The sequence below is a fragment of the Rhipicephalus microplus genome, chromosome 3, assembly GCF_043290135.1.
Source record: "Rhipicephalus microplus isolate Deutch F79 chromosome 3, USDA_Rmic, whole genome shotgun sequence".
Lineage (NCBI taxonomy): Eukaryota > Metazoa > Arthropoda > Arachnida > Ixodida > Ixodidae > Rhipicephalus > Rhipicephalus microplus.
Window position 1 is genome coordinate 76,018,442 of NC_134702.1, and position 23,337 is coordinate 76,041,778.

General features: G+C 40.9%; 1 protein-coding gene across 1 annotated transcript; it reads right to left on the reverse strand.

The window, feature by feature from the left end:
* Positions 1-1,526: 1,526 nt before the first annotated feature.
* Positions 1,527-22,598, reverse strand: LOC119160015 (evasin-3-like). Its single transcript, XM_075889839.1, has 3 exons — positions 22,424-22,598; positions 12,227-12,320; positions 1,527-1,750 (listed from the first exon to the last, which is right to left on the reverse strand). The coding sequence occupies exons 1-3, from the start codon at positions 22,480-22,482 to the stop codon at positions 1,625-1,627; spliced, it is 279 nt and encodes a 92-aa protein (XP_075745954.1). The 5' UTR covers positions 22,483-22,598; the 3' UTR covers positions 1,527-1,624.
* Between the last annotated feature and the right edge of the window lie 739 nt (positions 22,599-23,337).

A 23,337-nucleotide genomic window follows, 5' to 3' on the forward strand; every position in this document is an offset into this window, starting at 1 on the left:
ACGGCAATGAGGAAACCTATCTTCTAGTTGTGCCAACTGACATGCGTGACGACATTTTTCTTGCCTGCCACGATGAGCTCACATCTGGTCACTTAGGTTCCTCTCGAACTCTCGCTCGAGTTCAAAAAGCATACTATTCGCCTAAGCTTTCTGCATCCGTGAAGCGATACGTGAAAAGCTGCCGGGAATATCAACGCCGCACATCCCCGCCTCTAAAGCCCACGGGGCTTCTTTGACCAATGGAACCACCCAGAGCACCATTTTATCAAATAGGAATGGTTTTACTGGGGCCGTTTCCGCTATCATCTGCCGGCCACAAGTGGATCGTAGTAGCCACCGACTATTTGACGAAGTACGCCGAAACAAAGGCACTACAACGTGCTACGGCTTCCGACGTCAATGTGAACTACGAGGTAGTCCCTGACGGTGCCTTCTCGCCGCGGCGGCGAAGGCACACCTCGGAGATTGTGCACGTAGTGCGACTGAAGCCGTACTTTACGTGGTAGTGCCACTGCGCATGAACCTTATAACTGTTTTTGAGTATGCGCGTATATTCTGTTGGTTCGCCCCAACTTTCTTTCTGTACTTTCCGCGCATCACAGCGATGCCCCCTTTTTTTTCAGAGGGCGAATAATGCCACTTGGCCGCTAGTTATGACGCGCGCAAGCCATGGCTGTCCGCGATAAGGAAGACGATGTTCTGGGGCAGCGCGTGCTCTGGCTAATTGTTGATTTTTGAGGCAGCCATATTGCCAGTTCTCGGTGCTTCTCCCCGCCGGCTCAGTTCTTCCTGGTTGAAGACCTTTTGTAGCACGTGACAATATCATAGATTCCCACTGTACGTGGCATCTACCAATTTTTGTGGGGCCTGATCTCTAACAGGGTATGCAGGGAAGCGTGTTTGTGCTTTGTAAATTTCGTCACAACGTTGCATCGGAACATTGCTTACTATAAGGTTCTTCTTTTTTTTCTCCTAAATGCTCAGATTCTGTTCCTGATAGCACGTAAGGAATGGCGTTTCGGTTACACTGAAGGCGACTACTATTTCTTGGGCTTACATTCGCCTTCTTTAGGGGAGTGGTAGTGGGTAGGGAGATTTATTTAATTTTTGTGGTGCATACCTCTTAGAAACGGATTGTGACTGAATCACATACGTTGTGGACAGGAAACGCATACAATATTAGACCCCAGGGAAGTTTTCTACGTAAATTGATTCACTGTCTGCTAAGCTTAACTAAGTATTATCATGACTCCCAGATGTTTTTAAAATACGTAAATAAACTTGCTTCCAAATAAAATAGAGGGGCATTTTTCATATGTGGTGTCTGTGACTTGCACCAGTTATAATGTGTTTTTCTTGTATTAAACTCCAATTTTATATTTTGTGCATTTTGAACCCTAGCCAGACGTGCGTACACCTTGGAGAGCAATTGTATTCTGTGAACAAAAGCTTTTGTGCTGTCAGTAAGCATTTGTCTTGTCTGCCGTCATGTTTTCCTATTCACTCGCTCCAATGTAATAAATGCGTTGGTAGTTCACGATTTTATTTATTTTTGCCTAACCGAACATAGTTCTGCAGAAATCTTGTCCACCTGTGTTATTCATCCAATACGTAGGTTGCCTCTTCAAAGCAGCACAACTGGTTCGTACTCAGGAAAGTTGCCCGTAATCATGTAGCAATGACCTGTAGTGTTGTACCCGAGCAGGCCACAAAAACAGCCTAGAGGGCAATCGTCTCCACCTGATGTGCACTGCAAATGCATTAATTAAAAACAACATTGCATATTAGGTAAAAAAGTAGTCTACGTCAAACGCTTTTGTGTGTTTTTTTTTACGAAAAAAGCGAAAGCTTATTTTCAAATTAATTTAGGCGATGCTGCGGAGTACCGACGAATTGTTTTACTTGATATATTATGTTGAAACTACTCAACGGATCCATTGTAGAATCCAAGCACAATTACTATACAAAATTAGGGCTACAACAGCTGCAAGTGCAAAGTAATTTTTCTAAACGTAAAGTTTCTATTTGTGGGCTCTACACATATTTTATACAACACAACCACATAATAAGTCTGATAACAACACTCACATTTTCACCGTCTGCAGTAGCATCTACATCAGCATATGTCGAATGGAAGAGCTCTGTGGTACGAAATATCAAACGGCATCCGTCCAACCAGAGTTGTCCATTTCGCTTATAACAGGTGCCTTTTGGGCTTTTTTATTTGTCGCCGAGTTGCTTGTAGAGTTTTCCAGTCGCCTGTCGCGCTTTTGTACTAATTAGCAGTTCTCCAACAACTATACATATTTTAGTGATCTTTATTGTAAATAACAGTGTGTTTGTCGACACATTTAGGTAGTTGAGTGTTGATGTAGCATTAATCATGCAATCGTTATTGTGCATTCAAGCGAATGAAGACAATATTAAAGTGAATAAATGCTTCTGCTCATAGTTGCGCATGTTTTTGGTGTATTTAGGTACTCTACGTGTTGACAGCATATATTAAAGATAGTATCTACTCATTTTGTACATGAGCGGCTTTATATTATAAAAAAGTTACAAGAAAGTATTTAAGATACAATAAATTCACGCTTTCTTCGCACTTCTTGGTGAAAATCGCAACGTTTTCTTAGTGTTTTTGTTGATAATATTTCTTTGCCTTCTAACTAGCATTTGGAAACTGTTTGGAACATCCAAAGGTCTGCACAAGTTGCTATGAAAATTTAATGCCTCCCGTGCGTTTACAGGACATGACCTGTAAGCGAGAGGTGTGTTTTTTTCTCAGTTGGGCTATGGATCCACTCCCGGTCTCCTGTGATAGTTTTCTGCAATTGTAGTTTTGCCCTGCCGGCAGAAACGGTAGCGTAGCGGGTTTTGTGCCCCTTGATCCTCTTTAATACTACCTCCTTGATTGGCCCTCCTTTAACCAAGAGACATTGTCATGCGATGTCTTATTCACGTGACGTCCTCGTATTCAACATTATAGTGACACCACAGTGACGCCACAGATTGTCGTTACGTGTCTCTTTATGAGAACCTCATTAGGTGGTGACGATATTTGCATCCCTCGAGATCACACCGACGTGGTGGCACTTCCGCCACGACAACCATTTTTTGCGTTGGAGGAGACACCTTTGGTTTTCCGCTGATAATACGGACAGTCAGATTGTAAACTGAGACAGTGCTTGGATGCATCCGCGTTCCATTAGGCAATTTCTTTCAATTTCAAAAAGCTCAATTATTAATAGGTAGTGATTCACATCGCTACCACCAGCAAGCGGAGACCAAAGGACAAAGAAGACGAGGCCAGAAAAGAATGAATAACTAAATCATAATAAATATTTAAAGTTTCTTTAGGAATGAAGCAATTCACCTTATCATCGGCCAATCCCCTCCTTTGGGTAAAAGCCATATGCAGAGGAAAACAACATCATCAACAACAACAACAAACACCGATGCCGTCGTATTGTCTACATGAAACTTTACTTTGGTGCAGTCGAGGTCAGCAGTCTGCAAATCAATATCAAGTTTGACTTCACTCGTCGTCAAGGGCGACCACTCATCGTGAGCTTCCGAGCAGAGGGTCAGAGATATGTGGAGCTGCAGGAAGCCACTACAACTCCGAGTCCTCTGGACATGATCGCCGATATCACCAGTGCTACTCTGGATGGCCTCGTCGCTCAAGGTAGCGTGTCGGTGAACATGACTCTTGAAGATTTGGCGTCTCATTCCGTAACAGCTCCTCCGGGACGTACATTGTGAACACCAAGAAGTCTCGCTGATACTAGCAGTGAAAGTGCCCTTAACGCTATAGTCAAAGTACAGAAGCTATATATGGCACAACAGCAGCAGCTTTTACAAATTCTTGTGTCGGTTGCAAATGTAAGAGGCAAGAAGTTTGACCAGACATGTTTGCCGGTCGTTCAAGCGCTGATGCATGGCTCGATTTCTAAAACTTTGCATGTTGCAAAACAAGTGGAAAAGCGATGAATACTACGTACGTAACATGAGGCCTTTTCTCTGTACGAACGAGCAGAAGGGGTTTCAATTACAGAGAACTTCATATGGAAACACTTCTTGAGCCTCATGGAGGAAACGCTTTGCAAGGCAAAGCCTGTAGAGCTATGGGATAATGCCATTACTTACAGACAGAGATGAACAAATATCACGGATCACGCTCTCGAAAAGTGGCGCTTACTTCGTACTCCTGAGTCATCATTGGTGGACTCATCTTTCATGGCTCCAGTCATACATATCATCACAAAGTACTATCAAAAAGAGATGTCAGTGAGATCACTCGCTTCTACGGACGAGCTACTCTCATCACTGATATATGTCACAGCACCTGAATACAAGCCTCCTGATGAACAGGCTAAAGTCGGCAGAGGTAATTACTATGGCAAGAACACACTCCCATCTGTAGCCACGCCAGAGGCTAACATTGAACCTAGACTGCAGATCAGCATGCTATTGAGTTCACATTGTCAGGAGAGAACTAAAGAACCTCACACTGTCGAATAAACAGTATTTCTCATGAAGACAGGAATTCTGGGTGTCCAGGTGCTAGTGATAAGTCGCAAATGGTCAGTTTTATTTGACATTGGGGCCTCTGTTAGTTTATTACTGAGAACATAGTAAATGCTAGAGATAATGTACTTGGGAACTCCATTCATGTGTGCAGCTATGATGGTTCTTGTCGAGAGAACCACAAATTGGTTGGAGTATGTCTGGTGTATGAAGGCGAAAAGTTCAAAGTTTAAGCTCTAGTAGTGCTCGAAGTCAAATTCGACTACCTCTTATCAAGTCGTAATATGACACGCATGAAGATTAACATATTTTTGGACTGACCAAGATTCAATCTGAAGGCAGTGCGCTAAAGAAAATATCGCGCAGAAGGCTTTCCATAGGCTGGCAACTAGAGAAGGTGTATCATTGATTTTTCCCGAGCTTTTATGTGTTGGTGCATACCCAGAACCCACAAGAGCCATTGAGGTACAAGAAAGTCTGGTTAAAGAAGGAGCTTCAAAAAAAGAATGCTAGAGGCGGGAATCATCGAGCCTTCAACTTCATATTTTACTTCACCCATTACAATTAATTTGAAAAAAAGATGATTCGTTTCACCTGTGTACAGATATAGGCTCATTAATAAACAGAACGATCTTTTCCCGTACGCAGTGCTACGAATCGATGATATTAAAGAAACCGGATGACGTCATTGGGTTTCCCGCATTGACCTGTGTAGAGAATACTGGCAAGTGCCACTGAAAGAAGATACAGAAAATTTACTACATTCGTCACCCCTTTTGACATCTATGAATACAACAGACTACCCTTCGGATGGAAGAACTCCGGATCATGGTTCCAAAAGATGATGAATGACGTACTTTGGTATATTCCGTAATGTATGCATAGACGACATTAACATATACTAAAACACAGAAAGGTCACGGAGAGCACTTAGAAAATGTTTTCATGGCACTTAGCGCCTTTGACTTGAGATCAACATAAAGAGTAGTGAGCTCTTCTGCAGAAAAGTAGCGTCTCTGGGAAGAGTTTTTGATGTACCAATCAAGGGAATTAAGGAATAGAGCGTTCAGCGCAATAAGAGGCTTACAAAATTCATCACATACACTGCTTGAGAGTGTTGCTTGGACTTGCTGGTCATTTCCGTGCATTTATAAATAACTATGCAGTAAAACGAAGTGTTTGACGACATTGACTCAACAAGGCGTTCCCTTCGTCTGGCCCGACGCATATTAGAAGAGCTACCCGTAACTTGTCTGAGCCATATCATATGACCTTTTGCTAGCACTGCCCGCCTTTGATCTTCCGTTTGAACTATATACAGATGAACCTCATTCCACTGCAGGCGCCATCCTGCATCAACATGATGAAAATGAGCAACCCGCAATAGAGCTTTAGGTCATTGGCTACTATTCTTGCACGTTACCGAAAACGCAGGAAAATTACACGACAAGAGAGAAAGAAGCTCTAGCTGTTGTAATGACCCTGGGTTACTCCAAAAAATTCAGTTTTGACGTAATTCATAGAGCAGGCTAGAACCACCAGGACGCTGGTGCCTTGTCCCGTCTTCACGTGTCACAAGAAATTCCGCACGGAAGCATCAACTTGCTGACTCTGTGGGAGATAACAGCAACACATGGAACTGCGCATTGGGAACATGTATTTCCCCGAAGCAAAAGTGCCTCAAGTGCTGATCTTATACCACAGCAGTCCACATTCAGCAGGGCACGACGGATTCTGTAGGACATACCACAAACTTACTCAGAAATTTATATGGCAAAATATGAAAGCAGATGGCGCCTATCATGTGACGGTAAACGTGCCGTGAGGGCCAAATGGTGAAGTCAAAATACAAGGCCTCGGGGAAATATAATGGTAGTGCCAGAATATTCCACTGTACAATTCGAAGTAGTTCACCTTGATTTCGCAGAAGTTAGAAAAAGAGTGAAGGCATCAAAATAGCCCAAGGTTTCCTGATCACGGTGGATGAGTGCACACACTTCGCGGCCGCAAAAACTGGAAGAGAAGATTCGAATTGCGTAATAGCACTGTTGCAGAGAGAAATTTTCAAACACATCAAGGACATCGTTGCCGACAATGGGCCAGCGTTTAGGAGTCAGAGGCTACGCAAGTGGGTCTGCGAAATGAACGTCGTGCTTTGATACCCAGCGCCTTATCATCCGGAGGCTAAATCTTATGCTGAACGCAAAACTAGAGACCTCAAAATGTATGTAATGTTATACCAGAAAGTCAAATGAAGCTAGAAGAGTGCTTTGGATTTAGCCGTACATCATAATAACAGGTCCTACACCACTGGCATCAGGTGTAGCCCACATTTCGCAGCTTTTGGTACTGTTCCATAGTTGCCAGCGGGCAAAAATCTTGGGTTAGTTGACAGAATCACACTGAAGGAGCGCCCCAAGACCCAACTTCAACAACTAAAATACAGAAGTACGATGAAGATGCATTTTTGTCGTCGGCACAGCATGAAGATGCCAGAGATCAACCATGGTTCCATGAAACTCGTTAGAAAAGAACTGAACTCAAAAGCCCCATTCACCGGCCCATAGCGTGTTGTTAAAACGACCAAGCAGTAAGGGCTTCCCAAGACGTTGTATAACACTGCGCCTAGTGGAAGAACAGAGGAGGCGTTCATCGGAAATGTGGTGCCATATCACCAGCGTGAGGGGAGTGACAGCTGGCTGGGAGAGTGTTGCGATCCACATCGCTAGCGTCAGCAAGGGGAGACCAGAGAAAAAAGACGAGGCCAGGGAGGAATGAATCAATAAACCGATGCAGTCATATTGCCCGCATGAAAACTGCAATATAGTAATTGGTGGTATCGAAAATACGCCTGAGAAGTTCCTCCATGTATGAAGCGAGAGTTTTGATGGGGACCTGTTTTTTTTTAAAACAAACGCTTACGAAAGCCAGCAGATAATGAAGCTGAGGTTATTTGGTGAAAGCATCGGACGCTTCATTCAAAGCTTGCAGTTTCAGCCAGCGGCAAGCTGTCTTTTTTGTTCAAGTTACTTTCTTCACGTGTGTGTACATCAATATTACTGCAGCACACCTAAAAGAGTGCAATTCACGTTCCTTGCATTTTCCTTGGGGTAATTTCCTGCTTGTTCTTATAAACGTTGTGTTAAAGAAAGAAAAGATGGCCCAACCTACTCTTCCTTCAATCATTCATAGCAAGGGTCTCATTTTGGCAGACTTGATACCTTCAGGCAGTATGCGAAGGCTTATTTATCAACTGTTTGCTCGGTAAAAATCCACATGCTATGGGATGTTTTTTTGAGAAAAGTGTTTAAATTATTTTAGTTTCACTAGAGTACGACATTGCAATAATTGTGATATAAACTTAAAGAACGTAAAGTTGAGGAAATTGTAATCAGCTGCCTGCAGAGCTAGGACCTCCAATATTCTTAATTACGCGTCCGACGCTCGACTAACTCAACTACGGTGGTCTTCATGACGCAGTACAGTTCTTTGTGCATATTACGCATTTTAATCTGCGAGTGTTTCTCAGAACTGGTTGAAGTGATATCGGTGAGTGTGGAACACACTTTTCTGGCAGCTGATGTCAAGTAGCTTGTCATTTTGGTAAAAGCCGACAGCTAACCAAAAATTCTTTGCATACTGTCTAAAGTCAAAATAGTAATAAGTGGGGCAAGTTGGTGCAACATAATCTGGAGATATATGAGCGCACAAGGTACAAGTTAAGGAAGGACCTTACAGGAAAGACGCTGAAATTACAATCGCATAAATTGTTAAAAAAGTTCATTGTACTAGAACACCGAAAGGCGCAGGTGCAATCAACCATCACCACAAAAGTCACCCCGCAAAAACAGAACAAACCCCAACCAAATTGTGTTTTTTTTCCTTCAGCTACTTAAACAGCACACTTCATCATTTACCGCAATAAATGTAACACTGACACACGCACTTTCGTTCCCCCTCAAAGTGTGCAATGCATTTTTCTACTAAATCTGCAGCTGCGTGCTGGGCGTCTTTCCTATCATGTGCTTCCTTCTACCTCGAGCGCTTATATATTTCGACTAAGCCCGTCATAATGAGACACACCCTAGGAATGAAGGAAAGAAGGGCTCATGGGCTCGTTTTTGTCATGTTTCACTTCCGTTTATCTGTGCGTTTTAACATTTCAAAACCCTCATATGATTATTAGAGGCACCGTAGTGGACGACTCCGGAAATTTTCACCACCTGGGGTTCATTAAAGGGAAACTACAGGCAACTATTAGGTCGACGTCGATTGTTGATATAGCAGTCCAGAAACCTCCTAGTGTTACGTTTATGCCAAGGAAGGGCCTATTTTGAAATAAAATCACGTTTTAGTGGTCCGCATCGAGTTAGCGCACTTCGACTTATTCGCCTCGAGAAGCGGACCGACCGGACCGATCCACGTCACTGTTGCCGTGCACAACGTGGCCCGGCTTCACCGCGCTAGTTGCAGCAGACCAAAAGCAGCGGGAGCCACAGCAGCAACAACGAACATTGATCATTTTCCCGCCATTGGCTGCAAAATTGCAGATGTTTTTTTGTTTCAACGGCATTCTGCTAGATAGCACCACCTGTCCCATGTAACCACGCAAAAATTGAATGTTTGAACCACTCGTGCCATTCTCCATAGTAATGTCTGGCGCTACTTTTTTCATAAATCAAACAGAAACGAACAATTTGACAGCATTTATTGCATCTCTTAATGTATGCAAGATTATATACTTAGTGCAGTTAAATCGATTACTAGTGACTAATTGTAAATGGTCTTTCTGATGTCATCGGGATCCTTTTGAAAATGTCCTACTGCGGCGCTCTTGTACTTGAGGATTTACTTAATATTTTTCGGTAAGTAGGGCACCGTTGCTTATAGTATTGTCATTTTAGATCTCATCTTACATTAAGCTTTCACTCTGACGTAAATTGCTATTGGACTTAAGTGTCAATTTAATGTGCACTTGAATTTAGGCACATGGTCCTACAGCATCTTCATCTCCATTGAAAGCGCAGCCGCCACAGCTTGGAATCGATCCCGCAATCTTCGGGTCAGCAGCTAAGTACCTTAGCCTCTAGATCACCGCGGTGAGGCATGATCCGCTTTCGTGTTATACCAATTCCTGGGACATATATATCGGTATTTTTTTTTCTGCTTGCTGGTGTTTCTCATCTCGTGATTTCTTTATAAGCCAGCAGCTGACGTATAATCCCCAGTATACTTCCTGAAGCCATTAAACCCGCCAGAACGAGACCCTCTATTCGATTGAAGGAAAGAAGGAGAATTTGAAGGACTAGCTTTTCTTCGTTAGGGGCAAATGCACATATGTACTCAGCGAGGCTGACAAGTAATGAACTCCGCCATAGCTAAATTGTTGGAGCATCAGATGTGTAGTCTGAAGCGCCCAGGTTCGGCTCCTATCAGTGGCAACTAGTGTACTCTTTCTACTTTACTTTTTCACATTCACGTCATACTTAATACAAATAGAATCTCTTATGTTTTCTTTGATAATATTGTTTGCTATTTCTGGTTATCATTGTTTCTAACAAAAAAGACGATTCCGCAAAATTACCCTCTTTCTTTCTTTTTCCAATCCTTCTTACTTTCACTCCCCTTTTCATACCTATTGATGGCTACACTATAAATTTTTTCCTGCGTGGCGCCAAGCAGTGACTTGAGATGGCAGCACATGGTGCCAACCTACTCTTATTTTTCCTTCTCCTTCCTTCCTCCTCTCTCTATCCTCCCTTTTACACATCATTTCCTAAACTTCCCTTTTCTTTCACGCTCTTTTGCGCTGCATGGCTATTCTCTTGACGGTTATGCTAGAAATGGTTTTGATTGCTTCGCACCTATAGCTGTGCAACGACAATGACAGCATATACATGTATATGAAGGCCCGAGTTACCAAAGTTTTTGGCACTTAAAGATTACGTGTTCTTACACGACACAAAATAATTGGCTGAAACGTTAACCTAATGCATTCTCTAAACGTCTTCCAGTTTTGTCAATTTTAAAATTCATAAGAATTGGAGCAACCTTAGAACCAATGCAAATGTCTGATTTCTCGACAATAACGCCTTCTTTCTAACCATGCAGCCATTGTTTAATTCGTAAGCTTATGAAGCAATATAAAAAGGCCGACTTATTGGTGAAAATCATTTGGTGGACGTGTTGAGTAGTACCCACTTTAGCAATTTTCAACAACCTTTCCTGAGGCAAGAAGTAGTAAATGTCATCAAAAAGCGTGCTAACACCGAAGTTCTGCGAGAGAGACTAAACTAGCACCTGAGCATTAAGCACACAGAAAGAGTCTGAAAGCTCAGTGAAGCTAAGTAGTTATGCAGATAACTAGCAATGTGCCATGCCTTGAATGTTATCTGGGTCTTGTATATCTGTGCCCAAAACTAGCGCGACGATGGCGCACACGTAACGTGTCTATTAAGTTCAAATTCTTTTCGCGTAGCAGTTGTCACTGAACGTTGAAAGATCTAGGTTTTTTTAAAATACGAGCATCGTTGGAGAAAGTAGCAGTAAACTTCTCGAAAGGTATTTCATGCATTAAACTTTGATCTCAAAGACTACAAAGTGCGAAATTAATATGTCGTTAACGTTGTCTTTGCGGATGCGAATAATTGAGGGAAGATTTGCGGGGCACTGCTGGGAAAGAATCAGCTGGTATCAGCTGGTAATTGCTAAAATATGGACTTACATATTGTAAAAAGGCGCGACGACAGCTTCACTGATTACCGTATAGGTCACGGTTTATGAAATTTCCTTTAGATGCAGCCATTTATAGATATGGTGGAGAGACGGACGGGCTCACAAGACATTAAGTAAACGTAAATGGTAGGCAGCTAGAGGCATACTTTTTAACCTATCTTCACATTTTATAGGATATAAGTGCATGGGAAAATGAGAAAGGCACATGAATTAAAAATTTCGTTTAACACTTGAAGCATGTCTTGTTTAAAGTAGTGATAGTGCATGCGCAGGCCAGACGCTTATCAAATGGAACAAAAATGAAACCTTTCACGCCTGAAAAGTCACTTCTCACGTAGGCCTACACGTGCCCGTGAATGATATGCACGCATTCTTCTTGTCTTAACAGGCAACAGTAAATATTTGCCACTGATTCCTTTTCTGTCATTGTGCGCTCTTTCAGGTGTTAGTAAGTATTCTTATGCCTACAGTCTTTGATCACTAACGCCCCCCAACAATATCAGCTTTCTGCCCGGAGAATCCTGTATTACGCACTCCACCACAATTTCGCGCACTAAAGACAAAAACGTAGCGTGATTGGACCTGTGTGCGTAGGTATAGTGGCAAACGAGGCCCGAGACTTAGCCCTGTGCTTCTAAACGTTTTTTGGAATATAGTACAGGGAACAAATTGGCACTCGGTCACATCTGCCTGCCGAGCACTCACGCCTAATCACTAAGCACCTCGCCCCTCCGCGAAAATATTTCTGCCTATGCCTCTGTGTTGAACTCAACTAATATGATCCAACACCATAAAAATACGTGTCATGCGTTTTTACTATAGTTATGAATGTATCTACAAAAGATTCTATAAACAGTTTATTATTGCCGTGTTACTGGCCTGGATATGCGATCTTTATGTCACCTGCTGATAAATATTGCATATCATTCATATGAACGCACACGTTTAGAATCCTGTTACTTACCGTTTTATTGCAAGATACTACGTTAATGTTATATTTGTCATCTTCATACGTCATTGCCTCTACGCTCAAAACAAGAGCATTCGGGCGTGCTCGCCTGTAAAACAACACATTGATTACACGACAATTTCACGCTGCAGGCAATATAGTTTACGTTGAACCTGGTGAAAAGCGCAGACAAAGTGAAAAGTTGTGGTGCATCTTTCATGAATCTTATTGTATTCTACTTTGCCGGCTACAGTGTTTCTATGCTTCTATCTACATTGAAGCACTCCTCACTGAAACATCGGTATCATTGAACAAACGTTGCCCAAATTAGCAGTGAAATAACCACCCAAGATACATGGTCTTTAGGTAATCCTTTCATTTTCTATGGCACAGTCATATAATCGAATAGCAAGGCATGTCGTATTCGTTATATCATTTGAACGAATGTTCTACATCACCATATCATAATTTGATGAAACACTTTTCAAAGGTGAACATTGGAACAGCACACCACGTCAACACTTCACATTGTACTGTTCAATATGCAGGCTTTACTCCTCCTTTTATGGTCAATGGTTCCTTTGCCAGCCTGATAATCATACCTGCTGCGCCGATAGTGTCTATAGTGATTTCGGTCGTGATCAACTCCGGGCATGTGCATTTCTCGGCTTAAATTTTTTCTGCTATCGACTACCAACGGCGAGCTGAATCAACACTGAGATCACACCTGGCGAATAATTTAACTTCTGCTTCCCCCTACCTTCCGTCAGTGGGCATGGGAACACCACCACGCCGACGTTTACTTATCTATACTGTTCAACATGTGGCGGGTTTAAACCATTACCGCTATTTTGTGAAAAATCAGGTGATGGCTTACTGAAGTGTTCCCGTTTGTACAAACGTTTTATGAAATTTAGTTGTGCCACTCAGAAATCCCTCATGAATTTTCTATATATTGAACACTGGCGTGAGAACTCATCCGAGTACACTTATTTTCCTTTAAGTTACAAAATGCAAAGTCAAGAACGAATTCACTGCTGACATATAGTGATACAAGAGTGGCCAAAAGACCACAAAGACAAAAAACTGTCGTCGTACAAAAAGGCATAGATGACCTGAAGCAAAAATCTGAAGCTTTTAGAGCAATGAAAAAGGTACTATCTGAAGTGAAGCTCGGCGCAGCACATGGTAAATGAATTTAAACATGAGTAAAAGTAAAAATATTATGCGTCCTTAATTCTGACAACACCTCGCTAACACTGAAACAACGTACCGCTTCATCCAGTAAGCTTGTATTAATGCTTTGGTGTTTTTGAGGAGTTTTTTTTTTAAGAGTTAAATGAACATGTACTGAAAGTGAGAGAAACACTTTTTTTTGCTACTGACAATATGGTCGGGCCACCTAAACACCTTTATGCCAGTGTGTTCCTTTTTTATAAATACCACAAATATATATTGTAGCTAGAATATACATGATCCTATTTCGTCAGTATTGAGGAGTGAAGTTTGAATTCGGTTCATATAAGTTGAAATATTTCATTTGGGTATGAATTAGCTCGTGAAATTCATGTAAAACGATTCTAATATTCGATATAGCAGTTTTACTATAAAATAACACCATTCTCATGCTTTAGCGGGTGCTCTGTTTAGTCTAAAGGGCGTAATGGCGATTACTAGATTTGCAAGACAAGCGATTTGTTTTTTTTTTTTTGGCAAAGGGCGCACTATTCGGGACGGTCATCGGGGTTTTGTTCTTCGTGGTATCTACTGAAAACATTGATAAGTGTTCTAGTTCGTTTTACGCCATGCAGTTTTGGACCACTCCTTCTTCTTTAGGAATAGATGGGTACCCAATACATTTATTTCCTGTCTATTTTATTTCAAATATTCCATATTGGAGCAAACAGAGGACATGATACTGTAGCGCCAAGCTGTGTGACGATAGTTATAGAGCGAGAATAAAATGACGACACAGAGACAAGAAGGACACGAAAGACACGTGCGCTCGTCTCTTTCGTGTCCTTCTTGTCTCTGTGCCGTCGTTTTGTTTTCGCGCTATAACTATCGTCATGCCATACCAACTAGCCCAAGCTGCCACACTGCCAAGCTGTAGGAAAGTCAGCCTCATGATTGAGTTTTGTCATTGAACATCATGTCCTTCAGTAAGTACCAACACGCCCTAGAAAACCTGATTCTGTAACGTAAGCACGATAACAAAGTAACTACGACACAAAAGAAACATTTTGGATAAGACCAAGTTGGTTGGTTTGGCCACAATTGCTGGCGCAGTGCTGGTTAAATGAATGTGGCTCAGTTAGAGAGAAACAGTTAGAGTATTTTAATTATTTTAGGACTTTCAGACGGTTTATCGAACAGTTTAGAGAAAGCCAGGCGAGCTAGAGTCATACGAAGTTAAGAGCTGGTGGAATTCTACAGTGCTGAGAAAGTGCAGCAGAACTCTACTTGAGATGGCGAACCACCCTACAATGTAATAACAAATTTGGTTTGAAATTATTTGCCAGCCCATTGGCACTTGTATATTTTTGCTTAACACGCGGGATAAAGGAATCGTTAAAAACAAACAAAAAGAGGTCTGAGATGCTGCCTCACTGGTGGCCACCTGCTTGTAATACAACTCCTCACCAGAACAGGATTGTCAGCCATGGTGCAGTATTTAACCAATACCTCCTTTATGGAAGCACCAATCACCCATTGGCCTTAAGTCTGCAGCAGCTGCGAAGCAACTATCCAGGGTGGTGGTCAGACCTGCGACGCAGTGGATGGTCCGGAAAGGCTGCAATTTGAATTCGAACTTGACTTTTACGCTATAGACGTCAATCTAGTGGGGCTAGTCTAGATGCGATATTCCAGGAATTGGAGGGTGTTAAATGGGATGTAATAGGGCTCAGCGAAGCTAAAATACAAGTGAGGCTTACGCAGTGCGGAACAATGGACAGGTTCTATGCTCCCGTAGATTAGTTGACAGAAACAAACCCGGTGTAGCGTTTCTTACACGCAAAAATATCACTAGCAATATGGAGGAATAATTTAGCATCAGTTAAAGGGTGGCAAGTATCAAAATTATGTTTAAGTAAGGGTGCAAGGCCAAGGTGATACAGGCCTACGCGCCTACGTCGAGCCATAAGGATCATTTGGTTGAGCTCTTGTTTGAAGACGTAGAGTCAGCCATAAATAAAGACACAGTATGCTATTCTGATGGGCAATTTTATTGTCAAAATAGGAAAAAAAAGAAGCCGGTGATTAGCAGTGAGGAAATATGACATCGACTCTATAAATGCCATAGCGGAGATATTAGAGTAGAGTTCGCAGAACGTGATAACTTACATATATTGATTATATTCTTCACAAAACCGGCACGCTAACCATAAGTGGACGCGGTGAAGCCCTAATGGTGAAACTAATAATGAAATATACTTCATTCTGTGTGCACACCTAGACATTCTACAGTATGTAGAAGTAGATGGCAAGATCCGTTTCAGAGACCATAGAATGCTGAGAACTCGTATTCACGTAAATTTAAAAAAGCAAAGACAAACACTAGTACGCAACAAGCTCATTAATCAACTAGCGGTGAGAGGGAAAGTACAGAAATTATGAGTTTTGTTTCAAAATAGATTCGAGTCTGTGAACGAGGTAACCCACATTAGTGTTGGCACAATGAACGATGATCCTACTAGTATCATGAAAGAGTGTGCAATTGAAGTCGGAGGTACAGTCACTAGATAGGACTCTGGCAAACTACCTCACAAGACGAAAAAGCTCATTAAGAGGCGACCCACCAATAAATCATTAAACGCAACAGACAAAGTTGAGATAGTGGAGCGTTCAAACTTAATCAATAGGCGTATAATGTAGCCGACATCAGAAGGGTTAACATAGCGAGAATTGAGCAGGCTGCAAAAAGCGGCAGAAGCCCAAAAGCTGTAGGCATTATGCAAGATTGCCTGTATGCATTAAAAGACAAGGAAGGGAATGCCATGACCAATATGGATAGGATAGTTGAGGTGGCGGAGGAGTTCTGCAGAGAGCTTCACGGAAGCCGAACAACCAGGATGATAGCGTAAGAAGGAATGATAGTCCAGAATAATTCGACATGCTACCAGTAACGACCGGGGAAGTAAATAAAGTTCTAGAAGAAATGCAAAGAGGCAAAGCCGCTGGTGAGAATAACTCAACAACGGACCGGCTGAAAGTTGACGGAGGAGTCGTGTTAGAAAAACTAGCCACCACACATACGAAATATCTTTTGACGGGAAAGGTACCAGGATCTTGGAAGAACGCCACCATAATATTAATCCTTAAGAAATAAGGCTTCATTATTTGAAAAACTGCACGCCGATCAGCTTATGTTTATTCTCTACACGGCTTATAGCTCTCCCATAGTAGAGTACTAAATACTCTGATTTGTAAAACAATTCTCAACACAAACTATTAAAAATATTAGTTAATAAAATTTGGGCGACATTAGACTTAAATCAACCAAACGATCAAGCAGGATTTCGTACAGGCTGCTCCCCAATAGACCATATTCATACTAGCAATCGGGTGATAAAATGCCCGGAATACAGCGAACCGCTATACATAGCCTTCATAGATTATGGGAAGGCGTTTGACTCACTCGACATATTAGCAGCGATGCAGACACTACGGTATCGGTCAACAATACACCCTACATAAACATACTGGAAGAAATGTACAGTGGGACCCAGCCACCATGGTGCTCAATAAAGAAGGTGACAGAATCCCAATCAATAAGGGGCTAAGTCAGGCAGACACGATATCTCCAATGTTATTCACCACGTGTTACAGAATGTTTTTATGGCCCTGTAGATTAGGGAAAGTTAGGGATAAGGGGTAATGGAAAGTATCTTAGTGACCTGCGATTCGCTGATGACATTGCCTTGATGAGTAACACAGGGGACGAAATGAGGTTGATGATTACTGAACTCGATACGGACAGCAGAAGAGCAAGTCTTAAAATTGAAGTGGACAAATTTAAAGTAATATGCAGCAGTCTCGGCAAAAAAAAATGCTTTGCGATAGGTGGAGAGACGCTGGAAGTTGTAAAGGAATATGTCTATGGCAGAAACCTGGAGGCTTACAAAGGGGTTTCAGCTTAAATTGAGCATGACGCAGCGAGCCATGAGAAAAAAATTGATAGGTGTAACCCCAAGAGACAAGAAGAGAGCAGAGTGAGTCAATGAACAAACCAGGGTTCAAACAATTGGAACAATTGAAATCAAGACGAAGAAATGGGCATGGGCGGGGCACGTAGCACTGAGGCTGAATAGCCGCTGGTCATTAAGGGTAACTGACTGGGTTTCCAGAGAACACAAACGCATGAAGGGGAGACAGAATTAAGTCGCACGATGAGAATAAAAGGTTCCAGCTGTAACGTGCTAGCAGAAAGCAAAAAACTGCGTGTATTAGCTGATAATGGGAAAGGCCTTCACCATGCATTGGGCGTGGTCAGGCTATTATTATTATTATTATTATTATTATTATTATTATTATTATTATTATTATTATTATTATTATTATTATTATTATTATTATTATTATTATTATTATAAACTGCCTTTATGAGCTCATGTAACAATAAGGAATTGCCCTATTTTGATTAGAACTGTTCAGGAAGTTGAAGATACTTAGGCATAGTTTACGTTCTCATGAAATTTAGCCTGTTTTGGGTTTCTGCAACCAGCTACACTTGAGAAAAAGAATGTCCTATTTAGACTATTGAACTTGCCGATTCTGGGCGCCTAAATTTAATACATTACTTATAATGCCAATCGCATGTTAGGCAACATATTTCGTAACTTCTGCAAGGCGTCATCTGCACTGAAACGCCTCTTACATAAAACATTATTATGTTTCAAAAATGAATATGCTTGTTCTGTGTGGGATGCTTACCAAAATAACTTTATGACTTCACTTGAACTTCTGCAGAATACCTTCATCTATTTCATATTTCCAACTATATTCACAATGCCAGCACAACGCTTCGATAAAATTCAGCCTAAGTGTTTCTTCTCTTGCATTCTATCGGAAGTTATCACGTTTGGTCACACATAATTCACAAATTATTCATTCATCCTACCCAGCATGAACAACTAATTTTCAATCTTCAGTACATATCCAATCGCATCGACTACCGGCAGAAGATTGACGTCCCAATCTATAACTGTGAGGGTTTTTATCGTTCCTTCATGCGTCACACATCAGTAGAATGAAACCACCTAACCGAAGACACAAAAACTATTATTATTAAACACGTTTGCAAAAACTTTACTTAGAAAGTGTTAGAAATATTGAAAAATATTTAGTAGTAATAATTAAAATAGTTACAAATTGTATGATTTTTCTATGGCATTTTGTTCGTCGTATTTATGCAGCCAACATTGTACAATGACCATTTTCTTTTTTGATGCATAAGATATTCCTTTCTGTTTTTTTGTTTTTCGTCTACATTGTAACCACTCTCCACTAGAATGTGAAATGGCCGTGGTAGTAAACAAAACAATATGGAAAAAAATGAAAAGAACCGGGGGTGTCACGATGTGGTCTTGTCTTATTCAAGGTGGCAAGTGTCTTACTTATCAGTAGCTTTCTCTATACGCCTTGCTCACTCTGCCTCGATCTCAAACGTCAATCAACCAGTCAATCAATCAATAATTTTATTTTCTTTTGATTGGAAAGAGTACAGGACCAAAAGCTCAAGAGCTTGACGGAATCCCGATACCGTTCACAAGTCGGCAAAGCAGCAGGAATGGCAGATAATCGTGCACAAAAAATCAAATAAACTTATACGGATAACATCACAAATCATCATTCAAAAAAATTATGAAACAATTCGCTGAAAATAGAAGGAGAATAGTTGAATTGTATAGTCATGAAAGTAGCATGAAGATGAAAAAGCAACAATGGATAGGTAAGAATGGCCAGAAAGTTTGAGTGAGAGTCAAATAGAAAAGGCGCTGTAGAAAGGAGATATAGATAAAAAAAGACAGGTCTGGTATTGAAGAGAGACTAGCCTGTCTAATAGGGAGTATAGCCACAATACATCAACGAAACAAAGAGCACCACGAGACAAGTGCGCTTTGCGTGTTGGAGGCAGCAACTGGCTTTCCCTACGCCTATCTCATTTTCTTGCAATTGCCAAAGGGGGAGAAAAGTAGAGAATGTCAGGAAACAAAGAAATGGAGGAATGAAAAGACTGCTAGTGTACAAGAGATAGCGTCAAATTTCGAGTGGGGTAAGTAATCACAGACATACGACTAATAGAAAACAGAACACTGCCAGTATGTGTCTGAAAAGTATGTGCATTGTGTATGAATTTTGTGCGTGGTCATAGATGAAGCCACAGAGACTTTAATCATTACCGCTAAAAAAAACATAAAATCCGGCATTGTAGTTCGCCTTATACGTAAGATGCAGCTGGAACTGTGCATTTAAAAACCAGGGTGAATAAAAATACTTAGATAAATTATTAACGACTACTAGTATGGGTTCTAGAACTCCCTTTGAAACGTTTATACGTGTTGGCTAGAGCTTAATATAATAGCTAATTAAATAGAAATCTTTCTATTATCTGTCTCCCGAAAACCATAAGAGCTACTCAAGTATGTAAAGTTCGAGATTATCGAAGGTAAATGTTAATATATACTCCTACAGAGCTCTTTCTACATTTTGTTGTGATGACCTTAACGTGGTGAAGCATTGTCATTCTGTAGGTAACTGGGAATTCATTTTTTGTTGGGGTCTGAACATTGCGGGTGGCACCTCAGTGAACTGCATGGGAACTCTGGAAAGTAGTTCTAAAAGGGAATAGACAAGATTACTTTTCCAAAAGCTGCCGTCGTTTTGCTCTTTTTCATTAATGCACATATTTACGAAATCATGTTGGTAAGGTAGCATGTAAGCACATATTTTTCCTGAACTTGACGCCGCCTATATGAAACCCATTACTGTCACTGTTGGAGGCATTGGATCACTCATTAACAACCTAAAATTATCCACATCAGCCGGAATTGACAACATTAATTCCAATATATTAAAGAACACCCTCCCCATATCAAGCGAAATATTATGCCAAATTTTTGACCAATCTCTAACATCTGGCATGCTAACGGACGACTGGTTAATAGGAAAAATAAAACCAATTCACAAAACTGGAGATGTTCACTCGCCTGACAACTATCGACCCATATTTTTAACTTGCATATGCTGCAAAATGCTTGAGCACATAATCAGTTCACACGTGTACAATCACCTCGAGACGAACAATTTTTTCTTTCCTAATCAGCATGGTTTTAGAAAGAGATTTTCGTGTGACACACAACTGTTTGAATTCACCACCGAGTTACACTCAAACATGAACAGCAACCTTCAAACGGACTGTATCTTTCTTGATTTCTCTAAAGCCTTTGATCGTGTGCCCCATTGCCGACTAATCTCTAAGCTATCTGCTCTACGACTTGATTCTTTACATTAACCTGGATTCGAAACTTCATTTCCTTTCGACAGCAGTTCACTGTTGTTAACAATATTGCGTCCCCTTTTTCTTCTGTTAGTTCGGGCGTACCGCAAGGCAGCGTCCTTGGGCCCTTACTATTTTTAATCTACATTAATGACTTACCCTCCGAGATTACTTCTTGCATGCGTCTATTTGCCGATGATTGTATAATATACCGTTCTATAAACTCCAGTAATGACCACTTAACCATTCAAGCAGATCTCAACCATATTTGTAACTGGTGCGACAAGTGGCTTATGAAACTGAACTTAACAAAATGCGAGGTAATGTCTTTCACCCGTAAACACGTAAACTCTGAATTCTCCTATTACTTGAACAATACCATGCTTTCCCACACTTCTTCCTACAAATACCTAGGTGTTCTTCTCACAGAGAATCTTTAATGGGCCTCACATATCGAGTCTACCTGTGCCAAAGCATCACGTTCACTGGGCTACCTACGCCGCAACTTGAGAAATTCCCCTACTAATATTCAAAAACTAGCCTTTCTTACCTTTATTCTGCCAATATTAGAATTCGCTTCAGCAATTTGGTCTCCTCATCAAAACTACTTGATTATTATGTTAGAAAGGGTTCAAAATAGAGGTGCCCGCTTCATATCACGAAACTACGCCATCACGTCAAACATAACGCAAATTAAATCAGACCTTCAGCTGCCGTCATTGGATAGCCGTCGCAATATTGCTCTTCTCTGTCTGTTCCAGAAATATGTTACCTCTGATAAACGAACGCGGCTTCAGCTTCAAACACCTCACTCTTTTTCACGGAGATTGCATAATCAGTTCAGCTTCGAAGATGCGCATATACGGGTCAAATACTGGATTCAATTCATCACCATTGCCTCGGGTCGTTCGTCTTTGGAATGACCTCCCTGATTGCATAGCCTCCATATCTAATCCTGATACATTTCGCCGGCAGCTACTCACTCTGTTCACCATGTGACCCTGTTTCTGTATTCTGAGTGCATTGCGTAACGGTGATTTATATTCTCCTTGTCTTTTATTTTAAAATGTATCCCCCTGTCGCCATGTTCATATCAACAAGTGCTGTATTCCCTCAAATTTACCTCGCCCTGTATAGCCTAAAATGTGATTTCATTTATATATATATATATATATATATATATATATATATATATATATATATATATATATATATATATATATATATATATATATATATATATATATATATATATATATATATATATATATAGTTTTTCGTTGTTCTTGCACTTATCTTGCCTGTAAACTGTTTGTTACCTGTCTGTACCATTTCGATTCCTCCCCCCCTTACCCAATGCCCTGTTCTGGGGCCTGTAAGGTTTTTTTTTAATAAAGAATAAAGCAAACGCCTTCAGGCTGCTTAACAAATCTGTGACGCGTTTTGGTCGCTCGCTGTGGGCGAACTTCTTACGAGTTTTCAACTGCGAAATAATGTTCAACTTTGGCAGCAAAAAATACAGCTGTGAAATAATTGCGTTTTCCAATACAAACGCTTGTGTATTCTAACTCATTTGCAGTGTAAATAATCGTCTAGTTTTACTGAAGATCTTACTTCACCTATGTATTGGCCTAGTGATATTTACATAGCACTTCAAGCAATCAAAATATATTGCAAGTGAAAGATGAAAATAATGTTTGTAGCTTACTTACATTGCTTCCAAAGCGACTAGCAGGAACAAGAGATGGCGGAATGCTTTGAACAACGCCATATCTACGAATCACCGTGTCCTGCTAACGAAAAAGGCACCCCCCTCTCGTGCCGTTCCGCGCTCTCTACTTTTCTTGTTCTTCAGACCTGATTTTATACAGAAGTTGTTCTTAAGGTATTTCATCATGAACTTGGCATTATTTTCTAACATATATATATTTTTTGTGCGTGTAGAAGAGTAGACCATGTGTCAGAGTTCCACTGCAATCTTCTTGTTACGTCAGAAGTACGCAGTAGCCCATTGCATAAGGCGATATGCTCAGCGAAACAAGCACAATTTATGAATGCTCGAGTCATAAGAAGTTACTATATAACTGTTCTATGATAAAGTCGGTGACTAAGTAAGCTGATAGTTTTCAATAGAGTTCTTATTATTTTCTATTTTATTGGCCTGTCGCCATACGCTTGAAGTTCAACAGCGGTGTGGTACAATACTTTATTTCGAATATTTTTACCCTAGAATACCCTTATTCAAAGGAAACATACCTACGTCTAAAGGCCTTATTTTTTTCGCAGATCCATCGACGGCAATATCTGCAGAAACGCCTCTGTTGAAAGAAGCTGTGCTACTGAACAACCATAAGTAACAAAGACAGTTTCTATACCTCTTCTGTCGTCTTTATCAATGCCATTATTAGCGTAGCAATGTCTCATATTTCTTGTAGTTCATAATGACTCACAAAGCGGCAGAATGCATGGTGGGAGTTTGTATATTTGTAATATTTTACGTTTATATGCTTCATCTTTATTTTATTAAGACACCATTACTCAGTTCGGCGGTGCCCCGCAGATAATCTAGCATTCGCTAGCTCCAATATATTGTAGAAGGAACGTCGTGGAAAGGTATTGATCATCA